The sequence below is a fragment of the Macaca fascicularis genome, chromosome 7 (assembly GCF_037993035.2).
Source record: "Macaca fascicularis isolate 582-1 chromosome 7, T2T-MFA8v1.1".
In the NCBI taxonomy this organism is placed as follows: domain Eukaryota; kingdom Metazoa; phylum Chordata; class Mammalia; order Primates; family Cercopithecidae; genus Macaca; species Macaca fascicularis.
Genome location: NC_088381.1, coordinates 98,464,169 through 98,483,574, shown reverse-complemented (window position 1 = coordinate 98,483,574; position 19,406 = coordinate 98,464,169). Strand labels below are relative to the sequence as shown.

At 35.8% G+C, this 19,406-nt stretch overlaps 1 protein-coding gene across 4 annotated transcripts in view; it reads right to left on the bottom strand.

Annotated features, from left to right (window-relative positions):
- Nucleotides 1–19,406, bottom strand: part of SCFD1 (sec1 family domain containing 1) — a 104,263-nt gene that overhangs the window by 49,931 nt on the left and 34,926 nt on the right. For all 4 annotated transcript variants that reach the window (XR_012415697.1, XM_005561013.4, XM_005561015.4 and 1 more), the window contains 4 exons: nt 7,957–8,096; nt 5,006–5,096; nt 4,363–4,436; nt 3,287–3,368 (listed from right to left, as the gene is read on the bottom strand). Coding sequence is in view for 3 of the 4 variants with exons in the window: in XM_005561013.4 (XP_005561070.1) it covers nt 3,287–3,368; nt 4,363–4,436; nt 5,006–5,096; nt 7,957–8,096 (387 nt within the window). In the remaining variant the exon portion in view is untranslated. The remainder of the gene's footprint in view (nt 1–3,286; nt 3,369–4,362; nt 4,437–5,005; nt 5,097–7,956; nt 8,097–19,406) is intronic.

Here is a 19,406-nt window from a genome sequence, read left to right as displayed (position 1 = left end):
ACGATTGAAGGAAATGTAAGAGGCCGCTATACTCTTAACAAAAGAAGAAATATGTAAAACTAATACAGTCAAATACGAAGAGAAATGATGAGACCTCTGCATGACACAATCTTCTAGCTAATAAAAAATATTTACAGCCGGGCGCAGTGGCTCACACCCATACTAGCACTTTGTGGGGCTGAGGCGGGCGGATCACGGGGTCAAGAGATGGAGCCCATCCTGCCCAACATGGTGAAATCCTGTCTCAACTAAAAATACAAAAATTAGCTGGGCGTGGTGGCGCATGCCTGTAGTCCCAGCTACTCAGGAGGCTGAGGCAGAAGAATTGCTTGATCTCAGGAGTTGGAGGTTGCAGTGAGCTGAGAGCGCGCCACTGCACTCCAGCATGGTGACAGAGTTACCATGTCAGCATGGGGGTTAGCCAGGATGGTCTCGATCTCCTGACCTTGTGATCCGCCCGCCTCGGCCTCCCAAAGTGCTGGGATTACAGGCATGAGCCACCGTGCCCGGCAAACTTTTGATTTTTAATTGGACTTCTTAGAATGACCCAACTAGGAGTAGTGTGTTCCACAGATGACAATATTTTCCCTCTGTAAAGCGAATGCCCTCAATAGCACACTTTGTTTAAATCAGATCTTGTGATGAAAAGGATCTTGACAGGGCGCGGTGGCTCAAGCCTGTAATCCCAGCACTTTGGGAGGCTGAGACGGGCGGATCACAAGGTCAGGAGATCGAGACCATCCTGGCTAACACGGTGAAACCCCATCTCCACTAAAAAATACAAAAAAAAAAAACTAGCTGGGCGAGGTGGCGGGCGCCTGTAGTCCCAGCTACTCGGGAGGCTGAGGCAGGAGAATGGCGTGAACCCAGGAGGCGGAGCTTGCAGTGAGCTGAGATCCGGTCACTACACTCCAGTTTGGGCGATAGAGCGAGACTTCGTCTCAAAAAAAAAAAAAAAAAAAAAAAAAAAGAAAAGGATCTTTAGCAAGATATGATTCAATAATATCTATTTTTCTGGCTGGGTGTGGTGGAATGCACCAATAGTCTTAGTTACTAGGGAGGCAAGGCAGGAGGATCCTTGAGCCCAAGAGGTTAAGGCTGCAGTGAGCTATGATCGTGCCACCGTATTCTAGCCTGGGTGACAGGGAGAGATCCTGTCGAAAATAAATAAATAAATAAATAAATAAAATCTATCTTTTACATAAAAGCACTCAATATCTTGAATGACAAATTAGTTTCTCGGCATAAGATGCTCTGCCAGAGAACCAGCAACCCTAAAGGAAACACTTTCTTTTATAAGACCAAGAAGTCTTCAAGTAGAATTGTTTAGGTCAGGCACGGCAGCATATTAAACTATCTCAGACAGATGGCCTCTGGTAGCAAAAACTGATCTGAAAAAGTCATCTAAAATCATTAGTGTAAAATTATAAATAAGCATCATAAAAAATTTCACAAGTAAATTATGTCTTATAAATCATTTTTCACCTAGACATCTATAATAGTTTTCTTACAGTTCCACTTTTATTTCCAGAACTCATCGTCCCTTATCCTCCACAGTCTTCTTTATTTTAAAACATAAATCAGATCATGTCATTAACCTCTAATGAGTTATCATACTTACATTTCTACTTTTTTTTGATCCCATATCCTACCCACCACTCTTTCCCTCCTCAATAAAGCACATTTGTCTTCTACGTTCTCAAACACACCGAATTTGTTTGTTGTAGGGCCTTTGCACTTCTTATTCCCTCTGCCTGGCATGGTTGGCCCTGAGATCTTCACTAATTGGCTCCTTCCTGTGATTCCTGTCTCAACTCAAACATCACCTCATCAAAGGTGATTTCGCTCACCACTTGCTCCAGAGTAGACCTCTCAGCCATTCTCACATCCCATTGCCTCACATCACCCTACCCAGGTTTTGTTGTTCTCATATCACTGAAATGCCTGAAGTTATCTTGTTTTCTAATTTGCTTACTCCATTTACTGTCACTACAATATAAGCTCCAAGAGAACAGAGAACTTGTCTGTCTTGTTTACTACAGTATCTTCAGGGCCTAGTACAATATACATAGAGCCATTCAATAAACATGATTGGATAAGTAAATTAACCAAAATTTTCTCAAACTGTAAGCTCTAGTCTCCGATCTGAAGGAAATTCTCAATATAGCTCTCTGTTGTATTTCACCTGATGATATATCTATATATCTGTATCTGTATCTGTATCACCTCCACAAGAGACAATGACCTTAGGTAAACAGATGTGAACACTCTTTTGCCATTTCACAGAGACGCTACATAGAGAAGTGAAAACATCAGCAGAATCACCTACAGACTGCAGTTATGCTTCTATTTCTGTATGAACCTGAAAAATATCAAGTACCAAGATGTGAAACAAAGAAAAAAATTAGGTTGTTGGCATAATAGAAATCATGCAGGTTTAAACTGCATGCTGCAGGATGCCCATTATCTATGTTAATGCCTTTCTAATGCTTTTATGGCTTTTAAAATTATTTAAATAATGCCTTTAAGTCCCTTCTCAATAAATCCCAGGTGTTATCAACATCTCTGACAGCCAGCAATTACATTCAGCTTTTTAAGCAGTTTCAAATGCATCACTTAAAATGGAAAGTAGGGGTCAATATTAGCCAAGTTTTAGCATATGGTCAATTTGCCATGGAAATTCAGCTCCAACTGTGGAGAATAAGTAACAGCAGAATACTGGAGGACTGATTAAGCTGAAAATGGGGTAGTCATAACATGGTAGTGAGAAAAAGAACTAAAACAATATATAGAACTCCCAACATATTTGTTTCAAAATCACAATTCAATGATACACAGTAAGAAGCTTTGATGCTAACAGATTCATCTAAATTTAAAAGGTTCAGAACAAAGTCACATAAATAAAAGTGATGTTATTAACGGATATTTTAGATAGAACTCTGGTAAGAGATTTCCAAATCTGTATTACTGATGCCGAGACACAAGCCTACTATTAATACAGCAGTACGCACAGCAGCGATATTGAGGCAGTGCAATATATTGAAAATATCATAGATTCCCACTTCTATTTACTAAACATGTGACCTTGGAAATCACTTATCTTTCTAGATTCCTAGGTTTCCTTATTTGCAAAAAAAAAAAAAAAACTATAATACTGCTGTCTTCCATAATTATACTTCATGTTACAGCGGGGGCTCAGTAAGATAATGAATATAAAAGCATCTTACAAAGCATAAAACCCTATGTAAACCCAAGTCATATTGCGGGGAGAAAAAGTTAAATTTACCTTTATATGTTCTAAAACAGCAGTGGCAACATTTGTATGGAGATCAATAAGTCTTTTTTTCTCAAGGAGTTCTGGCAAAGAACTGCAAGTATCAAAAAATTAAATATTAACCAATAAATTTTCTAAAATGATGCAGACTTTATCCCATGTCTGGTGTTTACTCTGTGGAAACGCAGAACATTGAAACAGTGACAAGATGACAAGTTAAACTATCAACTAATTTAATCTCTAGGCTTGAATACCTACAGTATTTATTAATACAAGTGAAATGCTTCTTATTTTTAAAAATCTGGCTCCCAAATATTATTTCTACCATTTTACTTTCTGATTCCAAATTTTGGCGGTATAAACAAAATCAAATTAATGGAAATATGTTTTATCTGTATTTCTAAAACACATTTCCTCCCTTCTTCTTTTTTTTTGAGACAGAGTCTCTATCTGTCGCCTGGGCTGGAGTGCAATGGCACGATCTCGACTCACTGCAACCTCTGCCTCCTGGGTTCAAGTGATTCTCTCACTTTAGCCTCCTGAGTAGGTGGGACTACAGGCATGCGCCACCATTCCCGGCTAATTTTCAAATTTTTTTTAGTAGAGATGGAATTTCACCATGCTGGCCAGGACGGTCTTAATCTCTTGACCTTGTGATCTGCCTGCCTTGGCCTCCCAAAGTACTGGGATTACAGGCATGAGCCACCGCACCCAGCCTCCTCCCTCCTTAATGGCATTCAAAGTACAGAAAAACACTGCTTAACTTTTAGTGAAGAAAAGAGTATCGATAATAAAATTAATAATCACTTGGCCTACTTTATCATTAATAGTATTTTCCTTATAAAATTACCCCTATTACACAGTTCTAACTGGTGAAAGAATGAATGATCTCCTATATCTAAGTGGGAACTAAAATCAGCTTAAACATTTAGTTAAATATAACTTAGTTCTTTAAATTCAAAGTTATATTTGCTATTGCCTACAGTTTCCTACTAGGTAAAAACATTAACAATATTTTAGTTAAATAAAATAAATAAATAAAATCCTATCAACAGAAAGACTTCAAAGAGGATATATTGTTCACTTACCTAACAGCTGATGTTAGCTTAGCAGTATTGTCAGAAAGCATACTTATGGCTCCTTCATCTTCACCTTCTAGTCCCTTGTAAAGAAAAAAGATCCCAATAGCTACTCAAAAATCCCAGGCCCAACCATAAAAATCAACACATTCCTAAGATTATTGATATACAGTAAGATTTTAAAGTCACCTAGAATAGCAATTCTCCTCCTCTGAGGTGCAAGCATACATATTTATGACAGTTACATAAAAGTTCTAGTAATGGCCAGTCTAATGGTTAGATGACTAAGTGATCAGCTGGCATTTTTTGGATAAGGAGAGAGGCCCAGAGACGTGCCACAGGTCACATAGCAATAAATAATAGAGCTGAAATCTGAAGTTACATTGAAGTATGGTAGAATGAGCAGCACTGGAATATATATCTCTAAAATGAAGCTACATTATATATTTTTTCAAATCATATTTATATTAATATTTAATTTTCTTCTCTTCTCAATATTTAGATTTCTTTTTGATCACTTATGCAAGTTGAAAATATTTTTGTTATAAAAGCATTAAATGGCCTTGAATTTTTATAAGGAAAAAACCCAAATCTCTTTAGACAGATAACCCTCCTCTTTCCTACAATTCTTAGAAAGCAAACAGATTCTTACCATAATGCTTTTAAGTCGTTTGACCTCATCTTCCTGTGCTCTGTAAGATTCTAGTTCTTGCTGAACTGATTCTGCAACTTCTGGGAATGGACTAAAACAGTATTCCACAAGAACTATGAGTATGACATTAAAAGACGGATTTTTGTGTGAATTCTAAAATACACACAATGAAGATTTACTATTTTAAATATACTTATTTGGATTTGAATGTTATATATAACAAAGGCAGAAAACATTCAGCATAAATACAACTACATATCTTTCTGATATCTATAAATACTATTTCTTTAAAATGCATATAATACTTTACATCTAAAATTTAAATTTCATTTCTATTTTTCATTAACAACATCATACATTCTCTTCACCTATATGTTTTTAAAAGAAAAGGTAAAATATTTACATGACTGAAAATCAATGGAAGACAAGTCATGGTATATCAAATATCCATTAAATATTCCTACCCAAATTAATACATAATGTCAAAGTGTCCATACAACTACAAAGATACCATTTAAAAATATCACCTGCAAGTAACTGTGAAAAAATTCTTGTAACTCAGAACTCATAATCTCCCAGAACACTACTGGTGAAAATAGCATTTGGGCCACAGCTTCGGTGGCCTAATACCTGATGTCTTCTTCTAGGACATTGTGGTTTAGCAGTAACTTACACAGACTTTAGGCAGAAGTGATCTGCAATCATGAGCAGCTCATGTAGAAAACACTGTACTAATCTTGACAAACTGTAGGTGAATACATGTTGATCATGAAATGTTTCTTAAAATGAATATTTTTCATCTACAGCCTAGGGGGAGGCCAGAAGCCTTTTCTCCTTTAAGAAAGAAGAGGTCATGTCTCATTAACAATGGAACAAGAACCTTTCCCCTCTTCCTCAGCTCTGACATCTGAAAATACCTCACTAATAATGAGCACATTTTATCCAACGGAGACTAGCAGAAACAGGAGTTCAGAAAGGATTCTGAGGAACATAGTTCAATTTCACCTCACAACCACAGGCATTTACTCCAGTTCCAGCTGAGTTTATGTTGGCAAAATAGCACCGAGGCCTCAGCATTGCACTGGGGAGTCAGAAACCCTTGTTCCATCCAATTATAATGGACACTTCCTTTATAGGCAAGCTCTCACCCTCTCAGGGCCCTAGCTTTATCTGTAAAATGTGCGAGTTTAACTGGATAATACTCAAAATCTCTGATATCTTTAGGTCTCAGAGTTAATAGAGAATAATTGCTCACATTTATTGAGCAATTTTACTGTACATCAAACACCATGCTAAGAATTTATCTTTTCTTTTTTTTTTTTTAAGACGGAGTTTCACTCTTATAGCCCAGGCTGGAGTGCAATGTCATGATCTCGGCTCACTGCAACCTCATTTAGTCCTGATGAATCTGTTGAGGTAACTATCATAACTTAACCATTCATGGTTAAGACCGGGTGCTTTATGGTCTGCAAGACCTGGGTTTCATCCTTGGCTTTACTAACGAAAGCTGGATGACTTGGGCAAATTACTCCTTTAAATTCATTATCTCAATCTTCTTAAAAACCTTCTGAAATAGGGTAATAGGTAGAATTATTATCTCCCTATTTTACTGATGAGGAAAGTGAAGCTCAGAGAGGTTTACGTCACTTGTTTATGCTATCTCCAAGTGTCTTTGTGTCCATGTTACTACTGTAGTAAGATGCAGAGCAAAAGAACTACTCCTACTTAATGAATATGAGGTTAAAATTCTTACTATTCAACTGACCTCTTAGATTGTTCTTAAACATATGTTCTAAAAAAAAATTCAAAATTTCCATATTTGAATAAAGAGATTTTTTTCTTAAGCTTTTCTCTATTAGGGAATGCCAACTTCAAAATATTCTGTATTCTCTATAAATAATGCCTCTCTAATAAAAGTAATTTATTGTCCTTCACCATTCTGGAGGGAAATGTAGCTTATGGAATCCCAAAGGGAAGAGTATTATTTAAAATAATTAAAATTAATTAAAATAGTACCTAAAACTGCCATAGTGAGAAAGAGAAAGATAGGGACTTTTCTCCGCAGAGAAAGTCAAATCTTTGTTATGGCTATTTGATTTTCCAGCTTTAAAAAAAGTTGTAAGTAAAAAAAAGATAAAACACATTGAAAACCCAGCATGTTGAACCAAGTCTATATTCTACTTCTCTTTAAACAATAAATATAAGGCCAAAAAGAACAGCTGTATCAAGGACACACACATATTTTGAAATATTTTTTAAAAATCGTATTTTCATAATTGTTGATGAACAGTATTCTTTTTATCTGAGGAATAATATTTTTGTTTGTTTAGAGTGATTGCTCTAGCCATAATGATCACTAGATAACTTTTACAGCAGTAACTGAGCCTATGAAGTACCCTAAACTTTAAGGGGGCACAGCATCACATGGGATATGTATATCTGCCCACAGTAAACCACACAGCAAATTAATGCAGTTTTATCACTCATTGTTTCTAATGTACTTTGAATACATTTCTAGGCTTCAGGCTTAGATACTCTCTCCACAAGTATCTAAAACAAGTTTTACAAGAGGGCAACATGGAACAAAAAGGAAAAAAATCATCCCCAAAATCACAAAAACCAATTTCAGTGAAAGGCAGAAATGGTGCCAGTGGAGACAGCAACAAAACTGAAAAAGACTATCTGTAATAGCTTCAAAATCACATGGGATGATCTCATTGAAAGGAGAAGCAGTCCCTATAAAACAATAATGAACAAAAAACAACCTAGGAATCAGTGAGAAATGGAGAAATAAAGACAAATGTCTACGGACATTATAATTATAGCTTCCACTCATTGGGTGAATGAACCTACAGGACCCTTTTGAATTTTTTCTCAAATTCATTAAGGTGGATGACACCTTAATTTCTCTTTAAAAAAATGGATCTTTTACTTATTGATATTTTGCTTACCTTCCTTTATGTTTTTGCCAAAATTTATCAACCGGAGTTAAATCATAAGACTTCTTGTTTTTTCTCTTTGGTCTAGCACCAGCTGGAGAGTTTTCCACTCCTGAAGATTCTTCCAAATTAACCCTGTTTAAATGGAAATCCTAGGAAAAAGTAATCTTATGTTAAATAACTGTTTTCTAAGTCTCATCAAAATAGAATCTTGTTGCCCTTTCTAATGTTTCCAAAGACAAAATACAGATCTGAAATTTAAAAGACCTCCTCCCAATCTTTTGTTACATACAAATGTAATTTTGTGTATTTTAATGAAAGTATTAGATGTATATGATTAAAATTTCAAACAAGAAACAGAAAAACATGTTAATATGCTTGTGTATCCTTCTAGAAAAATACTGATGCATATAATAGCACATGTATATCCTCTTAATCTTTTTTAAAATGGGATTACAGTGTACATATATCTTTTTTCATTTAATAATGCATTTTACAGCTCTTTCTGTATCTGTATACATAGGTCTACTTCACTTTTATCATAACTACATAGTAGTCCAATGTTTGGCTAAATCAACTTATGTAACCAGGCCTCCTGATGCTTGGTCATTTCCAGTAACAAACGTTATCGTAAATATTTTTAAACTCTTAGTCAATATTCTGATGTGTCACTTGAGTGATGAAGTGCAATTTTAAAAATTACAATAGATGCTATAATAAGAAGTGATGCACCTCTTTCACATAAACTTTAAGTCAGGCCAGTAGTTGCTAAACTTTCTTGCCTAGGACTAATTTTATTCATGGCTTTTGTACCCTTTCTGTAAAATACAAAAAAACCCCCAAAACCCAAAACCCAACCAAACCAAACCCACAAAAAACCATTAGTTTTTTGTATATAAAAGTAAAATAAAAGTAAGTATCTTTTTTATCTTTCCCCCAACTTCTTGCATTACATCTATGGGTTCCCTCACAAATAGCAGCATTTTATGGTTCAATGCCAACTAAAGAATAGTGAGAAATAAAACATGGCTATCAACAAGTAAATGATTAAGAAGGAAGATACAGTACGCAGAAATTATCCAGCATGACTGAAATATAATTGTCTTAGTTCTAAGGTATCTGTATATATTTTAAATTAATGACTATTCTAGGTCTTAGCAAATTAAATATACTGAATGCAATTCAATCTCCTTTAGATAAAACAAGGTTATCAATACTAACTCTAGGTCCTTAACATAAACCTTGTAACTTTCTCAAATAAATGTTTTATAACAGTTTATTTCCTTGCCATTTTTCTTTTTGACATAAAAAACAGGATTTGAAAAATTACAGATGTCCAATTGTCATGGTGGAGTAACATGTCTATTTTTTTTTTTTTTTTTTTTTTTTGAGATGGAGTCTCACTCTGTCGCCAGACTGGAGAGCAGTGGTGTGATCTCGGCTCACTGCAACCTCCGCCTCCTGGTTCAAGCGAGTCTCCTGCCTCAGCCTCTCGAGTAGTTGGGACCACAGGCACACGCCACCACGCCCAGCTACTTTTTGTATTTTTAGTAGAGACAGGGTTTCACCATGTTGGCCAGGATGGTCTCGATCTCTTGACCTGGGGATCCGCCCGCCTTGGCCTCCCAAAGTGCTGGGCTTACAGGCGTGAGCCACCGTGTCTGGCCTAACATGTCTATTTTCTATCTAGTAAGTTACAGAAGCAATGAGGCAGCCTTCTTTTACTTGTATGTGGAGTCCATCAAAAAGAAAAATCACAAAAAGCATAGCTATCCTTTTTTTCTTAATTATACTTTAAGTTCTAGGGTACATGTGCACAGTGTGCAGGTTTGTGACATATGTATACATGGGCCGTGTTGGTTTGCTGCATCCATTAACTCATCATTTACATTAGGTATTTCTCCTAAAGCTATCCCTCCACCGAGCCCCCCATCCCCCGACAGGCCCTGGTGTGTGATGTTCCCCACCCTGTGTCCAAGTGTTTTCATTGTTCAATTCCCAGCTATGATTGAGAACATGCGGTGTTTGGTTTTCTGTCCTTGTGATAGTTTGCTCAGAATGATGGTTTCCAGCTTCATCCATGTCACTACAAAGGACATGAACTCATCCTTTTTTATGGCTGCACAGTATTCCATGCTGTATATGTGCCACATTTTCTTAATCCAGTCTATCATTGATGGACATCTGGATTGGTTCCAAGTCTTTGCTATTGTGAATAGTGTCCCAATAAACATACGTGTGCATGTGTCTTTATAGCAGCATGATTTATAATCCTTTGGGTACATACCCAGTAATGGGATTGCTGGGTCAAATGGTATTTCTAGTTCTAGATCCTTGAGGGATTGCCACACTGTCTTCCACAATGGTTGAACTAGTTTCCACTCCCACCAACAGTGTAAAAGCCTTCCTATTTCTCCACATCCTCTCCAGCATTTGTTGTTTCCTGACTTTTTAATGATCACCATTCTAACTGGTGAGATGGTATCTCATTGTGGTTTTGATTTGCATTTCTCTGATAACCAGTGAGTGCATTTCCTCAACAGACGCAGAAAAGACCTTCGACAAAATTCAACAGCCCTTCATGCTAAAACCTCTCAACAGTTTATTGAACTATTGAAGAATGTATATTCTGTTGCTTTGCGGTGGAGAGTTCTGTAGATGTCTGTTAGGTCCACTTAGTGCAGAGCTGAGTTCAATTCCTGGATATCCTTGTTAACTTTCTGTCTCGTTGATCTGTCTAATGTTGACAGTGGGCTGTTAAAGTCTCCCATTATTATTGTATGGGAGTCTAAGTCTCTTTGTAAGTCTCTAAGGAGTTGCTTTATTTATCTGGGTGCCCCTGTATTGGGTCATATATATTCAGGATAGCTCTTCTTGATGAATTGATTCCTTTAGCATTATGTAATGGCCTTGTCTCTTTTGATCTTTGTTGGTTTAAAGTCTGTTTTATCAGATACTAGGATTGCAACCTCTGCTTTTTTTTTTCTGCTTTTGATTTGCTTGGTAGATCTTCCTCCATCCCTTTATTTTGAGCCTATGTGTGTCTCTGCACATGAGATGGGTCTCCTGAATACAGCACACTGATGGGTCTTGACTCTTTATCCAGTTTGCCAGTCTGTGTATTTTAATCGGGGCATTTAGCCCATTTACATTTTAAGGTTAATATTGTTATGCATGAATTTGATCCTGTCATTACGATGTTAGCTGGCTATTTTGCCCGTTAGTTGATGCAGTTTCTTCCTAGCATCAATGGTCTTTACAATTTGGCATGCTTTTGCAGTGGCTGTTACCAGTGGTTCCTTTCCATGTTTAGTGCTTCCTTCAGGAGCTCTTGTAAGGCAGGTCTGGTAATGACAAAATCTCTCAGCATTTGCTTGTCTGTAAAGGATTTTATTTCTCCTTCACTTACAAAGCTTAGTTTGGCTGGATATGAAATACTGAGTTGAAAATTCTGTTCTTTAAGAATGTTGAATATTGGCCCCCACTCTCTTCTGGCTTGTAGAGTTTCTGCTGAGAGATCCGCTGTTAGTCTGATGGGCTTCCCTTTGTGGGTAACCTGACCTTTCTCTCTGGCTGCCCTTAAGATTTTTTCCTTCATTTCAACCTTGGTGAATCTGACAATTATGTGTCTTGGGGTTGCTCTTCTCGAGGAGTATCTTTGTGGTGTTCTCTGTATTTCCTGAATTTGAATGTTGGCCTGCCTTGCTAGGTTAGGGAAGTTCTCCTGGATAATATCCTGAAGAGTGTTTTCCAACTTGGTTCCATTCTCCCCATCACTTTCAGGTACACCAATCAAACATAGATTTGGTCTTTTCACATCGTCCCATATTTCTTGGAGGCTTTCTTTGTTTCTTTTTACTTTTTTCTCTAAACTTCTCTTCTCGCTTCATTTCATTCATTTGATCTTTAATCACTGATACTCTTTCTTCCACTTGATCGAAATGGCTACTGAAGGTTGTGCATGCATCACGTAGTTCTCGTGCCATGGTTTTCAGCTCCATCAGGTCATTTAAGGTCTTCTCTACACTGTTTATTCTAGTTAGCCATTCGTCTCATCTTTTTTCGAGGCTTTTAGCTTCCTTGCAGCGGGTTCAAACATCCTCCTTTAGCTCGGAGAAGCTTCTTATTACCGACTTTCTGAAGCCTACTTCTGTCAACTCGTCAAAGTCATTGTCTGTCCAGCTTTGTTCCGTTGCTGGCAGGAGCTGCAATCCTTTGGAGGAGAAAGAGTGCTCTGGTTCTTAGAATTTTCAGCTTTTCTGCTCTGTTTTCTCCCCATCTTTGTGGTTTTATCTACCTTCAGTCTTTGATGATGGTGACCTATAGATGTAGTTTTGGTGTGGATGTCCTTTTTGTTGATGTTGATGCTATTCCTTTCTGTTCGTTAGTTTTCCTTCTAACAGGTCCCTCAGGTCTAACAGGTCTGTTGGAGTTTGCTGGAGGTCCACTCCAGACCCTGTTTGCCTGGGTATCACCAGCAGAGGCAAAAGAACAGCAAATATTGCAGAACAACAAATATTGCTGCCTAATCATTCCTCTGGAAGCTTTGTCTCAGAGGGGCACCTGGGTGTATGACGTGTCAGTTAGCCCCAACTGGGAGTTGTCTCCAAGTTAGGCTACACGGGGGTCAGGGACCCACTTGAGGAGGCAGTCTGTCCGTTCTCAGAGCCCAAACACCATGCTAGGAGAACCACTGCTCTCTTCAGAGCTGTCAGTCAGGGACGTTTAAGTCTGCAGAAGTTTCTGCTGCCTTTTGTTCAGAAGCATAGCTATCTTTCATTTGCGAGGCACTATTCTTAGCACCTTATATTAAGTCATTTGATCCTTACAATAACCTGTATAAGCAGTAATAAAATTCCCATTCAAGAAGAAAAAATGGAGGTATAAAAAAGTTAATTGTCCAAAGTTATACATAAATATGTGGCAGAACCAAGATTAAAACTAAGCAGTCTGACTTCAGAGGCAGTGCTTTTAAGCAATATGTTTTAATTGTATCACAGCGAGAAGAGAGTGAGTGGAACTAGATTCTATCACTTGAAATTCCCTGTAGTGCAGAACATGGGTAGCCTCAGGTGATAAATAGGCAATTTAAAGACTAGAGAGTTACAATAAATGGTTGGAATGACAAAAGTATAGTATGTTATATTTCACTCTATTACTGTTTTTCCTACAGACCCCTCATATTATAATAGGGCAAGAAAGTGACTTTACTTCATCCTCTCAGTTTCCCATCCTCATATCTAAACTTCACTTTGCACAAAAATCATCCATATAGGAAGAAAGTAAAAATAGCACAACTGTGGAAAACTATTTTAAACAATAACAGCTACATCTGGGAAGAAGCCTAGATTTAAAAAACTCTAACAAAATAAAAGATATTGAAGAGAAACATCTTTAAACACTTAAGTTTTATTAACTAGAATTTCTAGTGAAGTACTATTTCCATGGTGATGACATAGCTCATTCAAAATAAAAGTTAACTTGCTAGCGAAATTCCTGCTTTAAAAGTAGGAAAGCATGTTATTACTGAAGTATTGATGGAATACTTAAAACACAAAATAATAAAGGAATAAAAGATGTTAAGAATTCTGAGAAATAATTTAATAGCAAGGATATTTCCATTGTTTGCGTAATAGCAAGGCAAATAAAGGTAATTTCAATCTTTGAAGTTAGGAAATTAAAACATTCTGTGCTGTACTCAATCATGTTAAAGCAACTGAACATTTATACACAAATAAAAGACAACAGAATTAGTTTTAACATGGTAAAGTCTAATCTGTTTCCATTGACAGTCACATTTTGCTAACTTAGAAGATAGGACAAAGGTGCCCCAAATCACTACATATAAATAAATCCCATCAGGAAATGCTAAAAACATTGAGAAGACTTCGGCAGTCTTGTTTTCCTTTCCCAAGTTAAGAGCACATCAGTAGAGCAGAGAGAGTTAATGTTAACAAAATAATCTCTGGATAATATAGGCAATACCTATTTATGCCGACTTGTAGTTCACAGGCAAAGCAAAATAAAAATATCTTTTATTTTGGCAAGAATTTAACCAACAATCAAATTAACCAACAAGAGAAATAAAATACAAGGGAGAATCTATTTAAAACTGGGAACACATATAAATACTTCCTGATAACGATGGAATTGAACAGAACTAAGGGATGTGACGAAGAGGAAAGGAAACTACCCACTGGCTCCACCAACATCTTCCACGGCTTTGGCTACTATCCTTTCTCCACATTAAAGCAATGTCCCATCAGTCATTTGAAGATGAGCACCTATATTGTCTCATCCTTGCACACAATCTTAGGGAGGATTCTCATCTCCAAAAAGAAGTATTTTCTTTGGAGAAAATCTTCATCTTAGGAGTTAAATAGTTTGGGAATAGGGCTGACACCAATGAGAGAAGAAATGATAAAGAAAATGTTTAATGCACACAAATACATTTGTGTGTATTTTCTCTAGAGCAGGCAAATATTCCTCCTATAAATCACAATTATTTCTTTCATACTTAAGATTTTAATTGTAAAACAAAAGCTATGAGTTTCATCACCTTTTGCCAAAGGCAGGTAAAAGACAAAATATGATAATATATTAAATAGAAGACAGAATTCTAAGACAGGAATAAGGATTATTGTCTTCATAAGATAGATCAACAGACTAATATATCAGGGTTTCAATATCTATAATAGTTTCAATTGGATTTAGGGAAAATTAAAGCATTATGAGAAAAATTTATTTTTCAAAGCTCATTCCTAAAACTAATTTCTGTAAGAGAAAATGTTAAAGACTAGGTACCTAAGCAAAAGGGAATTTAAAACTTATTTTTACTTTTCCTAAATGCTTCAAAACCAGTTTCTGTTCAACATTTGATAAAGTGGTGATAATGCCTCTAATGACAATTTACAGAAGCTCCTAGAGACTGTAATTCTATTTCTTACAGAGAAATCAATTATACACAACAATTAACAATTTTCTACCCTCAAAGAGCATGGATAACTATGGAACTCAATGAGAAGAGATCAGAAGCTTTACTCTAGAGAACAAGTTACACATCAGATGTTATTTGACATCCATCCCTCTACAACAGATACATATATATGAAGATAGGCTTGTAGCTAAAATGATGTAAATGTGTATTTATAATGGCACAGCTCTCCTGAGTGGCTGAAGAAACAAAATTCCCAGTCATGGTGATGATATGTGGTTTTAATCCATCTAACAATTTAAATCCAAATATTTTCTGCTTTACAGTCATCTGGTTTCTTTGGTTCACATAAATCAGTCTCTCAAATGAAACATAAGTAGAGCAAGGATTAAAACATGTTTGTTAGGAAGAAACAGGAAGACTCAGCCTTCCACTGATGCTTTCAAATTGTGTGCAAAGTCAACAGTCACTAATATAATTTTACAATTTCACAATACTACAACTTGTTATTTTAAAAAAAGGGTTCTTTAACCTCAGAGAATTTCACCATGGAAAATGTCTGGAAGCAAAAGTATCCCAGTAGAAATAAACAGCCCTAATAGCCCAGACTGTGGTACCCACTGTTTGTCACTCAAAGTAACCAAAGGCTGTTTGAGAAATGGATGCATCCAGGTCTGAGGCAGAAAATGAACATGATTAGCTTAGGATATTTTTCACACCAGGAAGCAAAGAAACTATCAAAGACTGATGGGGTTATGTCAAGAAGGTATCAAGACCAACATGACAGGCCAAAAATGAGATAATTCAAGCATCAAAATAAATGACTGTAACAGTGTAAAAACATCTCAAATATAAAAATCTGTTAGTTCATAAAATGATACTAAAACAAATGACTTCATGATTGCCTCTGCAAATTACTAGGGTACTCACTAATTCTGAAAATTGACAAATGAAGACAATCAAGCATTTGTCCTAAGTAGGTGATAAAAAAAAAAAAAACTTCTTTATATAAGCATGTTGGCTAAAAAAATGGAGGAGGAATAACAGTATCAGAAAATCACCATTTGCCATCAGTAATTAAAACAGAGGGAATAATTATCAGTGACATTTAAACCTTTAGGTAAAAGATTTATGGAGAACCCTTAATGGATGGATCATGCTGACAATACCTGAACCTACTGATCAATCTGTTCACTAACATTAGGACAAACAGACATTATGTACCACCTGATGTAATAAAACAGAAACTAAAGAATAAAACAGAAACTAAAGAACACTGCTAGTAAAGTGGCCTTGACAAAGAATTGAATGAGATCTAATCAATTTCCACAATCAATTAGTTTAAAGGAAGTATTGGGAATACAAAAGGATATAATCAGCCAAATGCCAAAATGTAGAAAATTCTATAGAAAAAGGACCTAATTCTTTCGATCAAAAAATGGCAATTAAAAAGAAGCGAGGAGGGAGGAACTGAGAGATTTAAGAGATATATCAACTAATGCCATGTATAGATGTATTTCTGGATCCTTATTTGAACAAGCCAATTGTAAAGAAGCATCTTTGAAACAATGAATACAGGCGGGTATTTTACCAGGAAATTATCATTAATTTTGTCGGGTAAGATTATAACTTTAAAAAATAGATACATGCTGAAGTATTCATCCTTAGATCATATAATACCAGTGAAGCTGAACAATGTAAATATGAGTTCATTACAGTATTCTCTGTATTTTTGTTATTTGAAATATTCCCTAGTAAAAGTTTTAAAAATTTCATTCATAACAGTACCAAAAAAATGAAGTACAACCCACAATTGTTTTGCTCATCCATACTGGCTAAGGAACAATAAATACTATGACCAAGAAAAAAAAATCTTTATTATTTTATGCCACTGAGGTTAGAGGGTTAGACTAAGTAGCACAACCTAACCTATCTTAATTCAGAGGCCAAGGTATTCTTTACAGCATCAGCAATATATTTGGGAAGCTTGTTCATTTTTATTAAAGCAGAGCTGTTTACAACCCTAGGACTCATAAGCTGGAACCCTTCCACCCACCAGATACACTGCTGGCAATATGCAAACATTTCTACCAGTCTTCATGTGATAATTTCAGCTCATAAGCAATTCATTCAATCTCTAAAAGTAGTAAAGAATTTGGGCCTTATAATTTAGAATTGCACTGTCCAATACAGTTGCCAGTAGTCACAGGTGGCTACTGAGTACCTTCAATGTGGTTAGTCTGAATTGAGATGCGATGTAAATGTAAAATATATAATTTATAAGACTTAAATATAAAAAGAAAAAACATCTAATATCTTAAATTGATTATATAATTATTAATTGATTATATGATCCTATATTATGCTGAAATGCAAATATTTTGAATATATTTGATTATATAAAATATAGTATTAAATCTTTGTAAAATGTTCCATCATAAATATACACAAATGTTATGCAACTAGAATATAAGGCAAAAAAATAACAACTATAGCAGCTAAAGTTAGATCAGCAAATAGTACATACTTTTTCTCCCTTAGATTAAATAAAAATTCGGTCCAAGTTCAGACACAGCAACAAATATGGAGATATACTGAAACAGTGCTATTTTTAAAAAGTGAATGAAATCAGGGATATCTTCTGGGCTTTTACATAGCCTACAGACCTTCAGTAGATACTTCCTATCAAGTACAGTAAAATATGTATTTGCTTGGATTAAATGAGTAAAAGTTTACATTACACTTTTGACTTTTAGGCAAATGCTTGAAATTAGGCTACATAGTGCTGACCAAGAGGTTTTGTGTTAATAAAGATTAGAGGATCAACAGAATGTTAACCCTGGACTCAAAGCATCAATCTTGAACTATATCTAGGCATCTGTTACACCACAATTATACATCTTTAAGGAAATAGGTGTTCCTGAAATGCTTCTCTTATAACCTTAGCTAGGTGCATTAGCTCATGCCTGTAATCCCAGCACTTTGGAAGGCTGAGGCATGTGGATCACCTGAGGTCAGGAGTTCTAGAGCAGCCTGGTTAACATGGCGAAACCCCATCTCTATTAAACATACAAAAACTAGCCGGGCACGGTTGCACACGCCTGTAGTCCCAGCTACTCAGGAGGCTGAGGCAGGAGAATCACTTGAACCTAGGAGGCGAAGGTTGCAGTGAGCCGAGATCGTACCACTGTACTCTAGCTAGGGTGACAGGGTGAGACTCCATCTCAAAAAAAAAAATAAATAAATAAAATAAAAAATAAAATGCTTTTCTTACAATCTTTTAAAAAAATATGTATTTATTTGGAAAACACTTCTTTTTTTTAATTCTTGACCGGAAAAAAAGGTAAACTTTAATTAAAGTCCCTATGTATATTAGTATAACTTCCGATTTAATGTTTCAAATAATAAGAGTCAGTGGCAGAGGGTAAAAGGTTCAAAAAGAGAATCTAAGATTTGAAAAAACAAAGGCCAAGTAAAACACAGAGATAAAATAATGTCCATCCCTTTGACTGAAGTCAACAGTTCTCCAGCTGAACAATCAAATTTACCCCTCCTGCAACCAAGATATAATAAAAAAGAATCAGGGCTTCTAATTACTAATTTTGCTTCTTATATCCCAATAAAAAGAGATGGGTACTGCAAAGTTTTTTGTTGTTGTTGTTGTTTTGTGTTTTTTTTTTTTTTTTTTTTTTTACCAGAAGAGTGCACTTCCCGTTTAAAATGAGAAAACTTATCTTTCTGACACAGAGGGAAGCTGTGTGAATTTTCATAGTTGTTTCTAAGGTCTAACATATAAACAATTATCAATGGTGCAGATTTTCAGGCAAAGACATTTAATACAAAAAGTAAACTGCAATTGTAAGTTAACATTTACTATCTAGTTACTCCATCTTGTGGAGGCAAAGGGTATAATTATTAAGTGTTTTAAAAGCTCTGAGGACCTTCAAAAGTAGCAGGGTTTAACAATCAACAAAAATGTGTGTGATTATAATTTATGACATCTCAGTTATAGTTTGTTCACATCCAGAAACTACTTTAGGATTAATGAACAGAATTAAGTCACGTTAAGTTGTACAGTTAATTATAACCAACCTCTTCAAAGATTCCCAACTTTTTATGTGAAGATTAAACAAAAACAACTCTACCATCTACTTTCACCACCTTTCATTTTTAAAAGGATATTTTTCACTTCAAATAGTAGGAAATAAAAATTAGTATAAAGGCCAGTATAAAAACACATTTCATAATCTTTTTTATTCTCATCTCATTCTGAAATAGTGAAAACCTCATCAAGGACCAGTATTATCCTTGTTTGGTTTTAGGGAGTCTCTGCCCTAAGTTTTATTTCCCAATTTCCTCTTCTGACAATGGAGACTGAGTCTACTCTTTTCATGTTGCAATTATTTGTACATGTGTCTTATCTCCTGTACTCAAAGCACCCTGTACGTTAAATTCCTCCATCCAGGGGAGTGAAGAGGGAGCCCTGGGACTCTTAAAATTCAGGAATTGGAAAGGATCCCTAGACAAC